Genomic DNA, 20,445 nt, shown 5'->3' with positions numbered 1-20,445 from the left:
TATCTGCGGACTTTGCATACCTATATTATTAATATATAGGATCTTATAATTCGATTCCAGCAATAAAATTGCTGGTAAATAACTTTTCCATGAATTTTGCTAATTAGCCCAGAGTAAAAACATTGTTTATAACTTAACAGTGCTGAGGCCACTTAAATAATCTGATTTTAATTCTGTAAAGTGTATTAGATAGGTAGAGAACCTCTTTAGATGTAAAAAATTAGCAAACTTCTAAATGGTCTACTTTTTCTTCAAAAAGTTTTTAAAAAATTTGAACTTTTTTAAAAAAATTTAGATTGCAAAATTATTATGCAAAATCTATTAAGTCGATTTTAATGAAATTTGGTGGATGGTTTAAGTATGTTGTAATAATTTTCTAAGCGAATTACGAAAGTTCTAAGTGCAACCAAAGTGGTTGAAAAACATTGAATAAAAACAGGCATATTTTGCCCCCTTATTTTGTATTTATTGCTATTTTGCAGAAAGGGTAATAATTTAAGACATTCTAACCAGTCGTTTATCATACCAAATTCAATTATCTTTATTTTATTTCTGTACGACTTTGTTCGAAAATGAATCGTTTTAAAGTTATAAGCAAAGAAAGTAGAAAACAATCGATGTTTTTCGAAATTTTTAAATATTTTAATTTTTTTATTAATGTTACGGGCATATTTGAGAAGGAGCATAAGTCAATTATTATTGTTGAAGTTGTCACCTAACTTTATCTGCAAAAATCCGAATGCCACCTCGCACATCCAAAACTAGACGTTTTTTCACAGATCCGCCCTGGTCTATAAGACAGACTTGCGCTATTACTCGAAACTACAAATTAGCATCTGTGTCGGTATCTTTATAAACCGTCGATGTGGACAAAAATGTTCTTCATACATGAAAAAAAAAATAATCTAAATAAAAAGTACTCTAATATAAAGATAAAACTCTCAAACTATTCCGCTTACCTAGAGATGTATCTTCCTTGATTTTCTTAATTTTTTTATCCCGTTTCTGATCACTAGTCAACTTCCTAGCGGCATTGGCATCTTCGTGAGCCTTCTGTCGTTTCGCCATCTGCTCTCTAACATGTGCTTCGATTTTGGTAGGATCCTGTACTGCCTCAGTACCCAAAGCTCTCATCAGATTTGATATACGTAGCTTAGGCTCAGGAGGAGGTTCCAAACCTAACCGAATCTTCTCTTGCTCTTCTTTCCACATCTCTCTTCGGTTTTGACGACGAAGCTTTTTTCTTTCTTTTTTCGTAAGGAACACGGGCATATATACAGGTTTTATTGGATCAGCTAGAAAAAATAAATAAATTGGTTATAGACAAATATACCGGGTGGTGAATTGGAAAACGGGCCATAGGAAACCCAATGTAAAATTCTAAATTGTTGAATTTCTGCTTCCCTAATTATTATACATCAAAAGTCATGAGAAACTATTTGTAGAGGATTAAAATCTGTATTAAAAACAAAAGTTAAAATTGTTCTACGATTTAAACAGAGTCCAAAATTTTGAAAAATAGAATACATTTGCCATACCTAAGTAAGTGCGTAAAAGTAAGGCCACACGTTACTATTTAACTGACAGTACGCAAACTATTGACTGAATAAAACATCTTTATTATTCCTACTTTCTCCTCAACTGAGGACGTGTTTTCGACTTTCTTGTTTTTTAAACAATAAAAACAATAAAATAAAAATACTGACAGTTCAAAATATTGTTAATATAGTAATTTTATTGTGACCGAAGGCAACCTTATACACATTCTTGCAGTATGTGTGGCCTAAATTTGGCAAATACTTTGTTAAAATTTATTATATTTTACAAAATTTTGGAATGTGTTTAATTCGTAGAACAATTTTAACAATTGTTTTCAATAAAGATTTCAATCCTCTACAAATAGTTTCTCATGTCTTTTGATGTAGAATAATTAGGGAAGCAGAAATTCAACAGTTTAGAATTTTACATTTAGTTTCCTATGGCCCGTTTTCCAATTCACCACCCTGTATAGCATAAGAGCTGTGAGACATTTCTGAGTAGATATTTTAGGCAATCTGCGAGAAAATTTTTCAGGTAACTCTTCCATGATAGCCTAATACAAAAATGCCGGTCCAAAAATGCCCTCAAAGATAAAAAAAAAGGGTAAAACTTGTTATTACAAAAAACATCTTCGAGGTGACTTTAAAGTAAATGTAAATATTCAAATATAAAGAATATAAACAAGCGAGGCGATTTGCGAGTGAATTTAACACTGCGAGATGCTTGAATAGGCGTCCCAGTATTATTTTCAGGCGGTGCATCTGAACTTTAGGAGATTACATCTGAATCTATACTTAACATCTATATACTATTAACTAGTATAAAATATACAACTAAATATACAACTTATGTATAGCTATGTGCTTTCTTTCCGGACAGTGGGGTGCAGGTGCTATTTTGACAGGGTATTTTTTAATAATAAAAATAAATATTCTAAAAAACACTGGCCTTCTTTTGCGAGATTTTTTACCTGCCAGGTAATAAAACAAAATTACGCGTGCATGTAAATGAAAAGCGTTATAGGTAAGCTGCAGTGTGACAAAGAGCGTATATCGATAGCTCCAAGCGTCCTCTTTCGTAGCGATTCGCTCGGGCAAAATCACGTGATCTGACGATACCCATGTTGTTGTGCCTCAAAATGTTAAAATCAATTTTGCAAATAAATATGATAGGAAAAGATAAAGTTATTATTATAAATATAACGGGGTAAAAGTATAAAAATAGAAATTAAATTAATTCTGTGTCCGAATCTTGTACTTCGTCTTCAAACTAGGGAGCGTTCAAGTATTACGTAACGCAATTTTTGAAGGTTTTTGACCCCCCCCCCAACCTGCGTTACGTAATACTTGAACGTTCCCCTATCCATCTGAGCTAAAATACTCACTTTCTTCTTCTTTTTCGTCGGACTCCCTTGGACACTCGGATTTCTCTATAGGATCTATAAATAGTTCTTCTTCGTGTGCCTCATCCTTTCAGGACAATGGTGATCATCACGACCCGTTTTATTCTGCAGAATGTTGCAAACATGTTTGCAACGGTGCTGAAGAGTTCCAAGTTTTGTTTTTACACTCCACTACTTTAAATTTTTCAACCAGGATACGCGTCGTCTTCCCGGTTCTCTTTTTCTTCCACTTTTCCTTGTATAATTAATCGCATCAACTCATGTTTTTCATTTCTTAATATGTGATCAAAGTAGCTAATTTTTCTTTCCTTCGTAATGTTTACGTGTTATGTCCATGATATTTTTTACATTCATCGATGACACCACATCTCAAAAATGGCAAGACTTTTTTCAGTTGCGTCCGTGATTATCCAGGCTTCAACTCCATATAAAAGGACAGAGAATACGTAGCAACGAAATTAATTAATTTTTAATATTTTTAATTAATGTTAGATTCATTCAATAAACACAACTATTTACAGATCATATAGAGGAATCCGAGTCTCGATGGGAATCCGAGGAAGAATAAGATGAAGAGTTTGAAGAAGTACAAGATTCGGAATTATAATTAATTTAATTTATATTTTTATACTTTTAAACTTATATATGCATATATAAAATAAATGTATCGTTTTCTATCATATTTGTAAAATTTATTTTATTGTTTGTATTATTTTCTTTTAATTAATAAAAAGATATCTGAAAAATCTAAAATATATAATAATTATTTTGACGCACAACAACATGGTTATCGTGAGGTCACGTGATTTTACCCAAGCGAATGGAATCGCTGCGAACGAGGACGCAAAGAACTATCGACAATACGCTCTTTCTCACACTGCAGCTTACCTATAGCGCTTTTCCTTCACATGCACGTGTAATTTTTTTGATCACCTGGCAGATAGAAAATCTCAACGGAAAAAACCTGTCTTTGGAATAATTATTTTTAATATTAAATAATACCCTGTCAAAGTAGCAATTGCACCCCCCTGTCCGGAAAGAAAGTACCTACATACCTATCTATACATGTATAGGTATATATTTTGTACTGGTTAATAGTATAGATTCAGATGCAATTCCCTAAAGTTCAGATGCACCCCCTGAAAATAATCCTGCGGCGCCTATGCAAGCATCTTGCAGAGTTAAATTCACTCGCAAATCGCCTGGCTTGTTTATTTTCTTTATATTTGCATATTTAAATTTACTTTAAAGTCACATCAAAGATATGTCTTTTGTAATAACAAGTTTTAACCTTTTCTTAACTTTGGGGGCGATTTTGGGGGAAAATAACCGCTACCCTTCAGCCAGACCGTCATTTTTGTATTAGGCTATCATGGAAGAGATACCTAAAAAAATTTCAGATTGTCTAAAATACCTACTCAAAAATGTCTCACAGCTCTCGGACCAATAGTAATCTTACAACAATAATTCGAAAACCCCTGTGTGCCCAAGTACATAATTGAAGTGATGGATGTTTGTGACTATGGACAAGAGAGATATGGTTAAGAAATTCAATCTGAAGTAGAAAAGGGACTATACTGGAAAAAATAAATGACAACTGAAACAGAATCTATCAACTCGCAGCAACATTAAACGTGACATTACTAGCAAAAAAATTCACCATCCAACAACACATAAGGCAACATAAGACATCCATTGAGAAAATCAAATCGGTCACATTCTAGCAACAAAAGAATTAGTTCATAAAATACTAGACACAAGATCTTGCAGAGGGCTAAACGTGAACACACAGTGACCAGCCACTGTCGCTGATCCTCGCTACTAGTGGCGTCTATTACAAAATCATTGGCTCTTCAAAATCACCTGTTTAAGCCACTTTGTGGATCCACTCAGTAGCGCTAAAAAAGTAAAGTTCGTGTAACATTCTGGCTAAGGTCTAGTGTTAGGGTTTTCAGGTCGGGCAAGCGCCCCTAACATGACTTAACGAGTACTTACGTAGCCAGGACTGACAGCTTTACGTGCCCTCCGAAGAACGGTGGCGGCTCAGTTCAATTAGAAATTGAAAAATTTGTCAGTGCCAGGATTCGAACCCAGGCCCTCCAGCTTGTTAAGCCAGTAACTTAGTCACTGTGCTACGGCCGCCACGGTAGAGCTGCAGAGTGGCTCATCTGTTTCTATTTTTAGTGTAATACCGTATATTTGTCTCATAACGCAGACAATGTGTTACGAAAGGGGATGAGAACTTCTTCTTCTTCTTATATTAGGCCTCTTGGCCTGTTCTTAACTGATGTTGTGCTTGTATTTATTCGTAGCTGTGATGTTGACTGCCAGCTATCTCTCTATCTTTTAAAGGGCCTCTCTATTGATCTCTTGTCTGTTGGCTTCGAATCTCTGGCTATATGGGCTATTCTCTCGCTGTCCATTCTCGTCATATGCTGATTCCACTCTTGTCTTCTCGATCTTCCCCACCGTACTATGTCTTGTATGTTACAGAGATCTCTTATTTTGTCATTCGGTTTCTGTCTCTCAGTGTTTTTCCAGTTATTGACATCAACATTCTCATTTCTGAAGTTCTCAGTATCCTCTTGGTTTCTGCTGTGTCACATCTTGTTTCTATCGCATATGTCATGTCTTACACATGATTTATATATGTATACTATCACTTCCAGCCTCATATCTTTATTTCTCTAGATGACATCCCCCAGACATCCTGACATGTAATTGGCTTTATTTGCTTGCTTTCGGACCCTCTCTTTAACCTCTCCGGAGAGAGAGAGAGAGAGAGAGAGAGAGGATGAGAACTAGTTTAGTATATCTGCTAAACTTAAACAAGTCAAATTTGAAAGAAATTTCAAGGGTCTTTTAAGTCTTTTTATATGAAAAATTTATAGTTTGAGTGGGGAGTAGTATGTGATGAATTATAATATCCTGCAGACCATAGATTTATTGGATGTTCAAAAATAGTTTAAAAGGAAACACCAAATAATTTGTTTAATAATAATGGAGAAAGAAAAGATACAGCTACTTACTTGGACATCTCATTTGTGTAGGATGTTCAACCAAAGTATTAATAATAGAATCCTTAATAGCGATTTGATCACCGTCCATTGTATCTAAATTATCTATAAGTATCACTGAATCCCACCACTCCATTTGTGGAATTTCTTCGCTAATTCCTTCTGATTTTGCTATTAAAGCTAGTTTTGTAGCAGATGATATTCCAGTCTTTTTGGCTATTTGGGAGATTTCATTTTGAAGCTTTTCCAATTGTGCCTAAAAAATAAAGTTATAAAGAATTATAACAGATGTATCTACAATAAGAATTATTTACATGGTCTAAATAAAAAGTTCATATATTATTTTCAAAAAAGTATTAATTAAATAAAATTATTTTGTCTCCAAGGTGTGATTCTGAAACATCCAAGCTTAAATACCAAATAGAGGTATGGTATGGACATTAACTGTAGCAACTATGGATCTGCTCCAGGCTTTTGTGGCGTGGTTTATAGGGGTATCCTACATATATCATGTATTCACTGAGTTGCCTATGTAGAAGTCCTTTGCAGAATAGAAAAGAAATGTAAAATTTTGATGACATCAAAAGTTGCTGTTATTACTATGTTACCAAGTTAAGTTTAAAAATACTGGTTAGAATATCTGGAACACATGATGATAAATTAAAAATGTTATGGCCTTTCCCAATTGATTTTCTAGTGGAAGGTAAGTGGTAAGTGTAAATCAAGAAGAAGACAGAAGAAGAAGAATTTCTTGGTTGTAAAATCTATAGAAATTGTGTAAAAAGCCTACTACCGGGCTGTTCCATGCTGTAGCAAACGAAGTAAGATATTAGGGATGGATACCAATATCTGGAATATATAGGCACCATATGAAGATAATATTTACAGCAGTTGAACCCACTTATTGGAATAGCCGTTGTGCGCAGCAAAAGTATTCCTATGACTGGGATATTCTAATAAGCGATCATTGGTGGCTAGTAGAAACATTTCAGCACCTCAAATTTCTATTCCTTAAACTGGGATATTCCTATAACTACTATATACCTTACTACTACCTTTGTCAAAATCTACCATATGCAGAACTGCGCTTTTGCGCTGGTTGTGAAAAAAACCTCATCTAGGGGATGAAATTTTTTTAATCAAAATAACTATGGAAATCGATAGAGTTCTGAGTAAATTTTGTTCTATAAAGTTTTTTTTTGCAAAATTGACACTTTCCAAGTTATTTGCGATTTAAACTATGCAAATTTCATTGACAAAACTAACGTTTTATAACCGGTTTTCATGAATAACTTAAAAAAAATTTAATTTTATAGAAAAAATTATTAAGAACAAAATTGTAGATAATAAAAACAAAGAGATTCGCGTCTGAAAGACCTATGCAAACCCAATAACGACTGAGTTATTGCTCTTTAGGATGGTTATTTTTGAAGAACATTGAAATGGAGAACTTTAATCTCAAATAACTCGAATGTGGTGCAATTCTTTGGGAAAACTTAAGAGACATCTTTTAAAGTTCATTAAAATACCTTTAAAATAAGCTCTGACAAAAGTTTTTTTCTTAAGAACTGACTGACTTATAATGAAAATAAAGTCGCTCTTTGCTTATTTTTTTTTTAAATATAAAAATTAAACCCTCGTCGTTACAATGCTAATAGAAATGAATAGCTTGCCACTTGAAATTACCTTTATTTAGGTATAATTGTTGATTAAACCGAAAATGACATTTTTAAAATTAAAAAGAAATGAATTTTTCTTAAAAAATTCTAAAACTATTCATAATATGGAAAAACGTTTTAAATATTAATTGTAGAATTTCTCTTACTGAAAATTCTAATTTCTTTTTGTTTTTATATCATGAATACTTTAAGGTATATTTAACAGAGGAGTAGTCCCACTCACTTCTGTAACGTGAACAGTCGCGTGTTAGATTTCATCTCACAATACGAATTTAAATACGAATTTACAACAAATTTTTATTTTATAGTATTTTTATTTACTTGCTATGTTAGAAATATTATTTCTAACAAATATTAAAGTTAATTGGCTCTCCCCAAAGCCATAAATTCCACAAAAAGAAAAAGAAAAGAAAAAAAACCTACGCGTTACTACACCCTTCCTCGAGGCACTTACGAAATTTTTTCAAAACTGCAAAATTTTTCATCAAGTTATCGCGAAAAAGGATAAAATGTGAGATTCTATCTAACGGCACGACTACTCGCGGGTTAAGAAAAATGCTCTTTTTTAAAATTATAATACCTCAGCTTGAATGTCAGCAACTGTTCCTATGATATCATTATCTTAACTGAAACCTGGCTCACACCTGAAATTACGGATGCTGAACTTGGGCTTCTCAACTACAACATCTACAGAACTGACCGCTCTAAGGACTCCAGTGTCTTCAGTTAGTAGAGGTGGGGGAGTGTTGATTGCCATTAAGAACTCGATTCCTTCTTATCAAATTCAGTCTGATCCTTCGATTGAACAGTTGTTTGTTCTCTTTAATAACAAATCTATAATCGGTACAGTATATTTTCCACCTAAATCTATAGCTACTTTATACCAATCGTACTTCGAACAGCTTATCACTATAAGCGAGCAATACGATAGAGCAAACCTTTTTCTATTGGGTGATTTTAATCTTCCATCAGCAGTTTGGGATGTCGATGATTATTGTTCCATTGCTTCTCCTCAGCCTACAGCTACACAATCTGAAGCTGATTCTATTGAAACTATATCCAATATCTGTGCTTTTTTCAATCTCTTCCAGACCAACGAAATAACCAACGATAGAGGGGTTACGCTTGATCTCATTTTATCTTCATTGGGTATTGATGTATTGAAGGCTATCGACACTTTAATTCCAGTGGACACACATCATCCTCCGCTTGAATGCAGTTTGCCACTCAAAATCACAAATGATCATTCATCTGGTGAAGAGTATTATTATGACTTTGTTCATGCTGACTATGCAGCAATTCGTTCATCCCTTGAAGCAATTAATTGGGATGGTGCACTTCAAGGAAAAGAGCTCTCTGACATGGTTTCTGTATTTTACGACATTTTTTATTCCATCATTGATCATTTTGTTCCGCTAAAAAAAATCTGTGATAAGAAATATCCATGCTGGTACTCCTCTGAGCTGAAGAAGTTGCTTCACGAGAAGAAATCAGCGCACAAGATATATAAGAGCACAAGGTGTCCAGAAAGTTATGCAGCATTTAGTAACTTAAGAACTAGATGTAAATTTTTATCAAGACAGTGTTATGCTGATTACATTCAACGTACCGAATATTCTATTGTTAATAACGTTAAATCCTTTTGGAAATTTGTAAGTAGTAAAAGGGAAAATAACGCTATACCTAATACAATGACTCTTGGAGATCGTACTGCCTTCAATGGAACTGATATTGCTAATCTTTTTGCTAACCAATTCTCTTCCGTCTATACTAACCAATCCTTATATCCGCATGTAACCCAGATTTCACCTTTGGTTAATGTGTCTAATTATCACATTGAAATTTCAAAAATCTACGAAAAACTGTCTGAACTCAATACCAACAAAGGTCCTGGTCCTGATGGAATTCCCCCCACTTTCCTTAAAACATTCAGCTTCATTCTATCGCGCCCACTTTTTTATATATTTAATAAGTCTATATCAACAGGGGAATTTCCAGACTACTGGAAAAACTCTTATGTCACTCAAATATATAAATCAGGTCGAAAATCAGATATAGGTAACTATCGTCCCATTTGTATTCTTAGTGCTATTCCTAAAGTTCTTGAGAGCATTATTTCTGATTATTTAAGTTATGACTTCTCGCCAATTATAGGGGCCCAACAATTTGGATTTACATCCAAAAAATCAGCAGAATTGGGTCTCATAACATATGTTGATTTTTTGACAGATGCTCTTGAGAGGGGTTTACAAGTTGACTCTGTGTATACTGACTTTTCCAAAGCTTTCGACAAAGTTAATCATGAGCTCTTGATTCATAAACTTTATTTATACGGAGTTGATGGCCTTATATTGAAGTGGCTCAAGAGCTATCTTACGCAAAGATCGCAAATTGTCAGGGTTAATCATCACTATTCTCATACCATCTCTGTTACCTCATGTGTACCACAAGGATCACACTTGGGACCTCTGTTGTTTAATATATTTATCAATGATCTAATACCCTGTTTCCAAGTAAGTGAAACTTTGTTATTCGCTGATGATTTAAAATGTTTTAAAATAATCACATGTGAGGCTGATTCACTTAGTCTACAAGGTGATATTGATCGCCTATCTAACTGGTGTGTGCAAAATGGTATGTGTTTGAATGCATCCAAATGCCATATTTTTCGTTTCCACCGAACTCATCATCCAATCATCTTCGAATATAGTATAAATAATCTGACCTTACATTCTGCCTCTGAAACTAGGGATCTAGGTGTGATCCTTGACTCCGCCCTTAGCTATAAATCACACATTTCCAGTACAATACAGAAGTCTATGAAGATGCTTGGCTTTATAAAAAGAACCACTAGAGACTTTACAAACATCTCAGCTATTAGATCTCTTTATTTCTCCCTGGTTAGATCTCATTTCGATTACTGTTCCACAATTTGGTCCCCCTATTACTTTACTCATAAACTGAAAATTGAGGCTATCCAACACAATTTTCTGAGATATACTGCCACTAAGATGCATGTATACTATGACTATTCTGTATTAGAGCGCATACTGAACTTACCTCCTCTTGAGGTACGCAGAAAACAAAGAGACTTAATTATTTTATTTAAAATTATCAACGGGCTGTGTAACTGCCCCGAACTTCTCTCCAAAATATCTCTATTTGTCCTCAGTCGTTCGACTAGGCAGGTGCAAACCTTTTATGTCTCTTTTCATAGATTCAATTATTCTTACAACACATTTATTCCTAGAACTCTTCGATTAGCTAACTCATTAAATAACCTCGAAATTTTTAATATATCAGTTTCCCGCTTTAAAAACCTAATTTCTTCCCTAACTTTTTAACTTTTTAATATTTTCGGCCAGAGCTTTTGTATTGTGATTAGTGTTTCATGACCTGTATGTATTAGATAACTTAAAACCGTTATACCTTGGAACATTTCCGAATTGGTTTAGGTGATATCTTTTGTTTGTAATTGTACTGACCTAATGTTATCTTATTCTTTTTTGTAACTGTATTACTCATAGAATTATTTTTCCACAAACCACTTTGTTATGTTATATTACGATAATTTATGTTATATAATTGGTTAACATTAATGTTATATAATTGTATAATTATGTTATATAATTTAGAACACTGTAAAATTTATATCTGAATAGGGCTTGCCCGTGAATAAATAAATAAATTACTCTTTAAAATAATAATGTCATTTTCAATTTAATCAACTATTTTTTTCTAAACTAAGCATTCCAAACGGGTCGAATCACATGGATCGTATCAATTATACCTAAATAATGTTAATTTCAAATGGGAAGCTATTCATTTCTATTAGGATTGTATAGTGTTGGAAAATTCTCGAGAATGAAAAATCGGAGAATATTCTCGGGAATATTCTCGATATGAAGAATTTTCTGAGAACGAACCCTATGACGCGCTTAGGGGTATTGTTAACGATGAAAAAGGGTATTAAAAATCATGAAATTATATACAAATTATGAGACAAAAAAACAATGCCCTTTTTATATAAAAAATGCAAAAACAACAGAAAACACAAAATTTATTTGATAAAAAACGAAATTTTCTTCGTAACAGCAAATAATAGATATATGGTGAACTAATATGAGAAAGATGAGGCCTCAGATTCAGAATATATTTCAATCATTAGCTCATCATGGCCATCTTCATTCTGCATTTCAATGTACTGATGAGAAGTTATAGGATTTTGTTTTTCACAAGTCGCCAGCTCAGTCATGGATTGGTCTATGTCTAACAATTTTAAATTGTGAGCTATAAAAGTTACCTTACCAGCACGTTCAGCAGTAAGCCGGTTTCTTTAAGATGAGTTGATAAAAAAAATCATAAGTACTGAAACTTGTTTCAGTCTCTGCTCAGGATGAAGGCATGCTTAATATATCAACTGCCCTTTTAGTTAATTTTGTTCCCAAACATGTAACTTTCAACCATATGATTGGGTCTAGTTTTTCAATTGATTTTACAACATATGGTTTTTCAAAAAATATCTCATTAGACCGATAAAGTTCCAAATCTTCCATTATTTCAGCCAAGTCATAACCATATTTTAAAGTTGCTAAATTATCTATAAACTCAGTTTCCCCAGCCCTGGCTACTTTGTATAAAAGTATCTAATAATAAAATTAATAATGTTTGGTATGCAAAAAATATACTAGGAGAATTGGCAAAAACAATATATGTACATGTTTTTTAAATTATAATAATTTGACCCATATCTAGTTTTTATTTTTATTTCGGTTTTTGTAAAAGAAAATTCTCGCTGAGCATTTTCTGGCCGAGAATATTCTCTTGAGAATATTCTCTGCTTACATCACTAGGATTGTAACGACAAGGGTTTAATTTTTACATTTCAAAAAGAAAAAAGCAGAGAGCGACTTTATTTTCGTCATAAGTCAGTCAGTTCTTATGCAAAAAACTTTTGTTAGAGCTTATTTGAAAGATTTTTTAATAAATTTTAAAAGATGTCTGTCAGGTTTTCCCAAAAAATTGCACCACATTCGAGTTATTTGAGATTGAAGGTTCTCCATTTCGAGGTTCTTCACAAATAACCATCCTTTAAAGAGCAATAACTAAGTCGTTATTGGGTTTACCTAGGTATTTCCGATGTGAATCCCTTTGTTATTAGTCACAATTTTGTCCTTAATGAGTTTTTCTATAATATTAAATTTTTTAAGTTATTCATGAAAAACCGTTATAAAACGTGAGTATTTTCAATAAAAAATGCATAGTTTCAATCGCAAATAACTTGAAAAGTGTCCATTTTGCAGAAAAATTTATAGAATTTGTCACTCTATCGATTACCATAGTTATTTTGATTAAAAAATTTTCATCCCCTAGATGGGGTTGTTTTCACCCCCAGGGCAAAAGCGCAGTTCGGCATAGGGTAGATTTTGAAGAATAGTGTCAACAGAGCTTAAATCCAAATTTTCATTAAAATCGGTGTTGATTCTTAAAATTCCACGGTGTTACAGTTTTTTACAGCTGATGAGTGGTCTACTATTCTAATAAGCAGATTGAACTATATTAACACAAATTGAAACTTACCTTCATCCTTAATCTCTCGGCCAGTTGTTGAAATTTTCCAGGTTCGTGGAACCTCAAAGCCCTTTTGTTTCTTGTAGCTGGTTTAATACCAATCCTAGGGTCAATAAATTTTGTTTCACTGTTGTCTTCACTATGACGCTCAAGACCAGACCCTCTAAAATTTTCCTTTTTCATAGCTCTCATGTTAGCCTTCAAAGTGGGTGCCACATGAGTAAGTTGAATAGTTTTACCTAAAAAAAATAATGTATTAATAGATTCCAGTGGCTGAAATACTTGGGTCGATGGTCTTTTGGTACATAGTATCAATAAAGTAAAAATCTCTCTCTAGATTCCTGCTGTTGAAGACTGAACAAGAAATATGAAACTAAACTATTCAAAATACTTTATACTGAATCCTAGAACAATTTTTCAATTGCAATTAACACATTCACGGACATGACTGCATATGAAGTAACTTTCTCCATAAGAAGATGTATAGTCCGTCTGCTATAACTTTTACCATGCGGTACGATTCATTTTCAATAAAATTAAGTCAAAACAGAAAGTGAAACATATGCCGTGTGTAGTATATAGTATACAGTATACAAAATGTATACAGGGTGTCCAGAAACTCTACCGACAAACGAAGACAGGAGATTCCTCATATGATTTTAAGATAAATTAACCCAATTCATCTAGTCCGAAAATGCTTCCTAAGGGAGCTAGAGCTCTTTGAAGATGGCGTCATGAAATTAGTTTTTCTTAAATACCTCCAGAACGCTTCTATTTACAAAAACGAAAATTGGTATGTCTATTTACTTTTCCGAGATGAATCGATTCCATCCATTATAAATTTCTAGTACCGGTCATAGGGGTCCGTTTTGGGTAGAGCAACAGGTGTTTTATCGCATAACTTTTTTGTCCTTAACTTTTATGCATTTTTGACACCAGATTATTAAATTGTGAGGTATTCTAGTACTAAAAGGTACTTTTGTTTTAAGTCGGTAGGACACACCGTTTTCTAGAAAAATCGATTTGAAAGTTTTTCATTTTTGGAATTTGAAAAAAAAATTGAAAGAACTTTTCAACAAAAAACGAAGTATTTTACCAACATAAAGTAAGAGTAACTTTTAGTACTCGAATACCTCATAATATAATAATCTAATGTCAAAAATGCTCAAAAATTCAAGACAAAAAATTATGCCATAAAATAACTGTTGACCTACCCAAAACGGACGCCTATGATCAGTACTAGAAATTCGAAATTACTGAAATCGATTTATCTCTGGAATATAAATAAATGCACCAAGTTTCGTCTTTCTAAACAGTTTTTTTTTTGATTTTTTTTTTTAATTCAAAAAGCGAAAAATTTTCAAATCGATTTTTCTAGAAAACGGTGTGTCCTACCGATTTAAAATAAGAGTAACTTTTAGTACTAAAATACTTCACAATTTAATAATCCAGTGTGAGAAATGCATAAAAGTTAAAGATAAAAAAGTTATGCGATAAAATAACCGTTGCCCTACCCAAAACGGACGCCTATGATCGGTACTAGAAATTTGCAATGGATGGATTAGATTTATATCTTGAAGATAAATACGTGTACGAATTTTCGTTTTTCTAAATGGAAGCGTTCTGGAGGTATTTAAGAAAAACTAATTACAAGACGCCATCTTCAAAGAGCTCTAGCTCCCTTAGGAAGCATTTTCGGACTAAGTGAATTGGGTTAAATTATCTTAAAATTACCTGGAGAATCTCCTGTCTTAGTTTGTCGGTAGAGTTTCTGGACACCCTGTATACACATCGACATTCATTTCAATTTATGTTTTGACTTAATTTGATCGAAAATGAATTGTACCGCATGGGAAAAGTTATAGAGGATGGACTATATCTACATCTGATGTGTGTCTGCGAATGTGTTAATAAAGAGGTGCTATATAACTGACCACATAAAACATTTATTAAAACTCGTATAGAAATTGCAAAAGGAGCATTTATGAAACTTAGATCTATTCTGAGCAGGGCCGTCTCAACCCGGGGGTGCAAGGGGTGCGAGGAACCCGGGCGCCAAGTCCAAGGGGCGCAAGCCGAACACTTGCTAGGCTCAAAATTGCGCTTTTTGTCCTTAAAAAAATTACTAATAACAAAAACATACAAGTGCACTTTCGCTATTTTTTACAAAGGCTATTAATGCTTACTACTCCTACGAGATGCAAATGAAATATGAAAACCATTTAGATTATTCAGACTATAATTTCAAAAAGGTGACGCGTATTATACACTATTTTGACCAATATTGAATGTCGAATGATAATGACCATCTTGTAAAAATTATTAGTGTATCCGATTCTGCTGACAAAAGCATAATTGCCGTTTGGGGGCCTATGTATGTAAAAGCGACGCATTATGTATAAAAGTAGTCAGTATTTTTTTAAAGGTGGCGGTATAATCTTTTATAATAGGAAAATATAAATGCTGATTTCAAAAACCTAATTCTTCATTCATTGCGTTTGCAACAAGAAAGACGTTCATTGCATTTTTAGAAAGACACAAGAAAAGTTGCAGTCACGTAATTTCTGTAAAAAAATATCTAGATCTAAAAAAGCCTTACACTAGAAAGTCCCTAGAAAGACTAGAAAGTCATACAGTAGACTCTGTCAATCAAGCAGCAGTTGAACGCGAAAGAAAAAGATGGAGGGCGGTTTTAGAAAGAATTATCAGTAGTAATTGCACAAGAGCTCTAAAATTATCGAATTTTTCCCGAGTGACACTTTGACAGTTTTAATTTCACGACCCGAAGGGGAGTGAAATTATGTCAAAGTGGCACGAGGGAAACAATTCGATAATAATTTTAGAGATCGAGTGCAATTTGCTGCGATTATTTCATGAATAAAACTGTTCAAAACCAAAATTTTATTGTAATTTATTTATGTAAGTACAAATTACTACAGTTAAACACACAGTTGTTATACATATGTGACGGTTGAAAGTCATCACTTTTATAACTCTTAAAACAGTAATTGTTATTAATGTCACTGAATGTGTTTTTTCGTAGCAACGAAGGGCATCTGACGTAATATACTTGACGACGGGATATTATCAAAAATTATCACTTTAGTTTTTATTTCTGTAGCTTTCTATTGGTCAGAATGTCCTATGAATAAAATAATCGAAATAATAACATTTTTAGCACAACAAAATTTACCATTAAGAGGAACCAGTCAAAGGTTGTATAAATCGGATAACGGTAGCTTTTTAAAATTAATAAAACGTATTTCCGATTTTGATAATACACTATCAGAACACATTGCACGAATTCAAAGTGTTCAGCATCGTATGCCTAATTATCTTGGACATAATATTTAAAATGAATTGATAAGTGTAATTGGTGGAAAAATTAAATGCACAATTGTTGATCTTTCAAAACAATCTAAATATTATTCTATAATTTTAGATTGCCCACCTGATATTTCATACAAGGAACAACTTACTATTGTTGTTAGGTGCGTTTATCCTAATTCGTCAACAAAGCTTGCCGAAATTAGAGATCATTTTCTAGGTTTTTTACCGGTTACTGATACTACTGGACAAGGATAAGCACATTATTTGTTAGAATTTTTGAAATTAACAAATATTAATTCAGATGATTTCGAGGCCAAATGTATGATAATGGGGCAAATATGAGAGGAAAAAATATTGTCCCTAAAAAATTTTTAGACATGAATCGTCGTGCATTTTATGTTCGTTGTACGGCTCACAGCCTTAATTTAGTACTAAATGATGCCGCTAAATTCTCAATGGAAATAACAAATCTTAAATTGTTAAAGAAATTTGGGTACGTTTTTTCCGCACCAACATTACGGTGGAATGTCATAATGAATGAGATACCCACCTTTACATTAAAACCGCTTTAGCAAAGGTTAATATTGTCAGCAAAACTTTGCAAACGAGCGATATTATTATTTCGGAAACTGTTAAGATGCTTGATCAAGTCAGTAAAGATTTAACCAACAACCGCACTGACACTGTTTGAGCGGATATTAATTGACTCGGTATCAATTGTTAAAGAACTAGATTGCGAAACTAAATTTTCTGAAACTGTTTTCTGTTTCTGAAACAGACGAGCCTCTTTTATACTCAAAACCAAATTTTGATGTTAACTTCTATTATTATTTATTGGACATTGCCATTGCAAAATTAAGTGAAAGATTTGAAATGTTGAGGGAACATAACTATAATTTTTCTTTCTTGGAAAGTTGGTATATTGAGTTAGAGAAACTCCAAAGAAAACTTACAAAAACACAATGTTTAAATTTACAAAAAAAAAAACAGTGCATGGAAATAGGTCTGATATAGATGGTGAAGATCTATTCCATGAGTTAGAATTGTTACTAATATTTTTTATAAATATAGACACAAATCCACTCGATAATTACACTTCCAGTAAAAATAGCTAAAGGAGAAAGATCTTTTTCTAAACTTAAATTGATCAAAAATTATCTGCGCTCAACAATGGACCTTGACAGATTAATAAACCTGGCCTTAGTAATTATAGAGAAGCAAGTAAAATATCACCGAAGCAATAAAAACTTTTGCCAATTTAAATGCTAGAAGCGTTGACTTTGATGTACTAAAAAGTATGATACAGTGTTTTAAGATTGATCATTTTTGAATACTGAAACCATGTTTTTTAATATAAAAATAAATAAAGAAAGCAGACATAATTAGTTTTTAGTTTAGCGTACCTATAACCTATATAACCTTCTGACAAAAGGGGGCGCAAAGATGAGTCTTGCACCCCGGCGCCGTGTATGCTTAAGACGGCCCTGATTCTGAGCAACTCTCAGCTGAACTTACAACTAAGAATCAAGTTCCTAAAATGTTATGTGTATCCTGTATTACTATATGGATGTGAAACCTGGATCATGAAGGTTAACATGATGAACAAATTAGAAGCCTTTATGTGGTCGTATTGTAGAATGCTCAGAATATCTTGGGTTCAACGCATTTCAAACAGAGAAGTTTTAAACAGAGTAGGTCAAGGCGAAGGATATTTAACCAAGCTGACAAAAAAGAGAAAACTTGAATATCTGAGGCATATAACGAGAGGTAGCAGATACAGGATGCTGCAGTTAATACTCAATGGAAAGATCGACGGAAAAAGAGGAATTGGTCGGAAGAAATATTCATGGCTCCGAAATCTTCGTCAATGGACTGGCTTATCAGTAGATCAATTGTTACATGCCGCACAAGATCGAGAACGATATCGACAAATTGTTATGAAAGCTACCCACGACTAAAAATTTGGGCAGGGTACTTAAAGAAGAAGAAAATATTTAGGGATATAGACAATAAACTGAATAGGGTTAAACACACTCACACTATGCTTCTCCTTAACACCTTGGCTGCGTTACGAGACAAATATACCTTTTAAAACACTTATAAATATCTCTAAACGCAGCCAGTGAAAATTATAGAAGACAAAAAATAATAAAAATTCTTTACCTGATTTATCCACAGTTCTTCCATCTTCATCTAATATTAAGGGAGCTGGTTTATTTGGAACTATTGGCATTTGAATTATATTGGGCAAAATTCCAGAGGAAAGTTTATTCTTAATCTGTGCATGGAGCTGCGCTATCTTCCTAGCTTTATCAGCATCTCCTCTATTCAACAGCCCCACAGGTATACCATATATACTAGGTGTAGGAATACTGAGGTTTCCTATGCTTATATTATTTTTACTGGGAGGTGGTAGTTCCCTTTTAGAATTTTCCGTCGGTTTCGGTTTTGTCCGATCAGGCTCCTTACTCTCATATCTAGAACCATTTTTGGACCGCTTTGAATCTCTTTCTCTATCATCTTCATGAGCTCTTTTTTTGGATCTATGAGAACTTCTGAAATCATCCACTAAATCTGCAATTTTATCAGCTAGCTTATTAGCCTTTTTACTATCCAAATAAACCCCAAGTTTATCACTTATCTTTTTCTTGTCATAACCACTAGATACACAATCTGTAGCTGTCCTAAGCACTGAGGAATCACTGCTTCCTAAAAGTTTATATACAACTTTTTCTATTGAAGGCTTCAGGTCATCTAAATCTCTTCTTGATAAATAAGACATTTCTACGGTTTTTCAATAAAATTTTTACAAAATCACCAACAAATAACAAAAACGTTTCGTAACGTAAACGTAAAATTAAGGTTAAGGTTACTTTTGACATCTGTCATTTCTTCTTTCTGTTTTATGGCTGTATAGGTCGTCGGTCGTGGATTTCATCTAAGTATATTTTTCATGCTCTTAAAAAAAAAAGCCGCGTACAAACCAAGTTCGCGAACCGTTAGCGAGCCTGTTCGTGTGGATTACAGTGTGGACTACAGTTCGTAATGGGTTCGCGAACAGTTCGCTGTTCGCTTGGATAGCGGTAACATCAAAGGGTCTGTTCGCGAACAACCAGTTAGTAAACAAAACGGTCTGGACGTATTGAAGTTCGCTTAAACGAAAAGGGGTTATGTTCGTATTTATTTTAGTTTGATGTTAAAATATTTCAACGTGGCTTGCTGCTTTTTTATTGTTGTTTACTACTATCCGCTGTGAGCTCGTACGTAGAGGGGATATTTACAAATTTTCGAGTGCCAGTAGTGGCAAGTCTGTAAACGTTTACCGGAAATTTGACATAAATGTCAAAGTGATTAATGTAAAATTAAAATTAAAAACATTAATTATAAAAAATATTAGTTGGTCAAAGCTGTGGTATATATTTTTACCTTAAATATACTTACGTTTTAAATACTGAATTAAAGTTTTTTTAATGTTCCGTAATATGTAATTATAATTTAATCTAAAAATCTTAGCGCCATCTACACGATAATTGTGAAAGTATCCGAAGTAAGAAATTCATATTTTATCAATAGAACGTCAAAATGATTAGCAAAATCTTAAAAAAATCGATTACAATTTAATTAATTTTTTGCGTTGTAAATGTTAAGCGATAACAATTAAATAATAAATTTAAAAATTACCGGTGAAAGGTAATTCACAGTAAACTGTTTTTTTACTGTGAGATAATTCCAGTAATCCGCTAGGAGCGCCACCAGCGAAGTTCACAGCGTATACGCTGTGAGCTCGTACGTAGAGGGGATATTTACAAATTCGCGAGCGCTAGTAGTGGCAAGTCTGTAAACCTTTACCGGAAATTTGACATAAATGTCAAAGTGATTAATTTAAAATTAAAAGTAAAAACATTAA

General features: G+C 33.2%; 1 protein-coding gene across 1 annotated transcript in view; it reads right to left on the bottom strand.

Moving 5' to 3' along the window:
• LOC114324741 (U4/U6 small nuclear ribonucleoprotein Prp3) overlaps nucleotides 1-19,413 on the bottom strand; it is a 41,833-nt gene extending 22,420 nt beyond the window's left edge. Inside the window, exons 1-4 of the mRNA XM_050656069.1 lie at nucleotides 18,702-19,413; nucleotides 13,218-13,447; nucleotides 5,971-6,214; nucleotides 960-1,295 (exon numbers count right to left, since the gene is read on the bottom strand). Coding sequence (XP_050512026.1) covers nucleotides 960-1,295; nucleotides 5,971-6,214; nucleotides 13,218-13,447; nucleotides 18,702-19,320 — 1,429 coding nt within the window. The 5' untranslated portion in view covers nucleotides 19,321-19,413. The remainder of the gene's footprint in view (nucleotides 1-959; nucleotides 1,296-5,970; nucleotides 6,215-13,217; nucleotides 13,448-18,701) is intronic.
• Between the last annotated feature and the right edge of the window lie 1,032 nt (nucleotides 19,414-20,445).

Source organism: Diabrotica virgifera, chromosome 1 (genome assembly GCF_917563875.1).
Source record: "Diabrotica virgifera virgifera chromosome 1, PGI_DIABVI_V3a".
In the NCBI taxonomy this organism is placed as follows: Eukaryota; Metazoa; Arthropoda; class Insecta; order Coleoptera; family Chrysomelidae; genus Diabrotica; species Diabrotica virgifera.
This window is presented reverse-complemented; position numbering and strand designations above follow the sequence as displayed.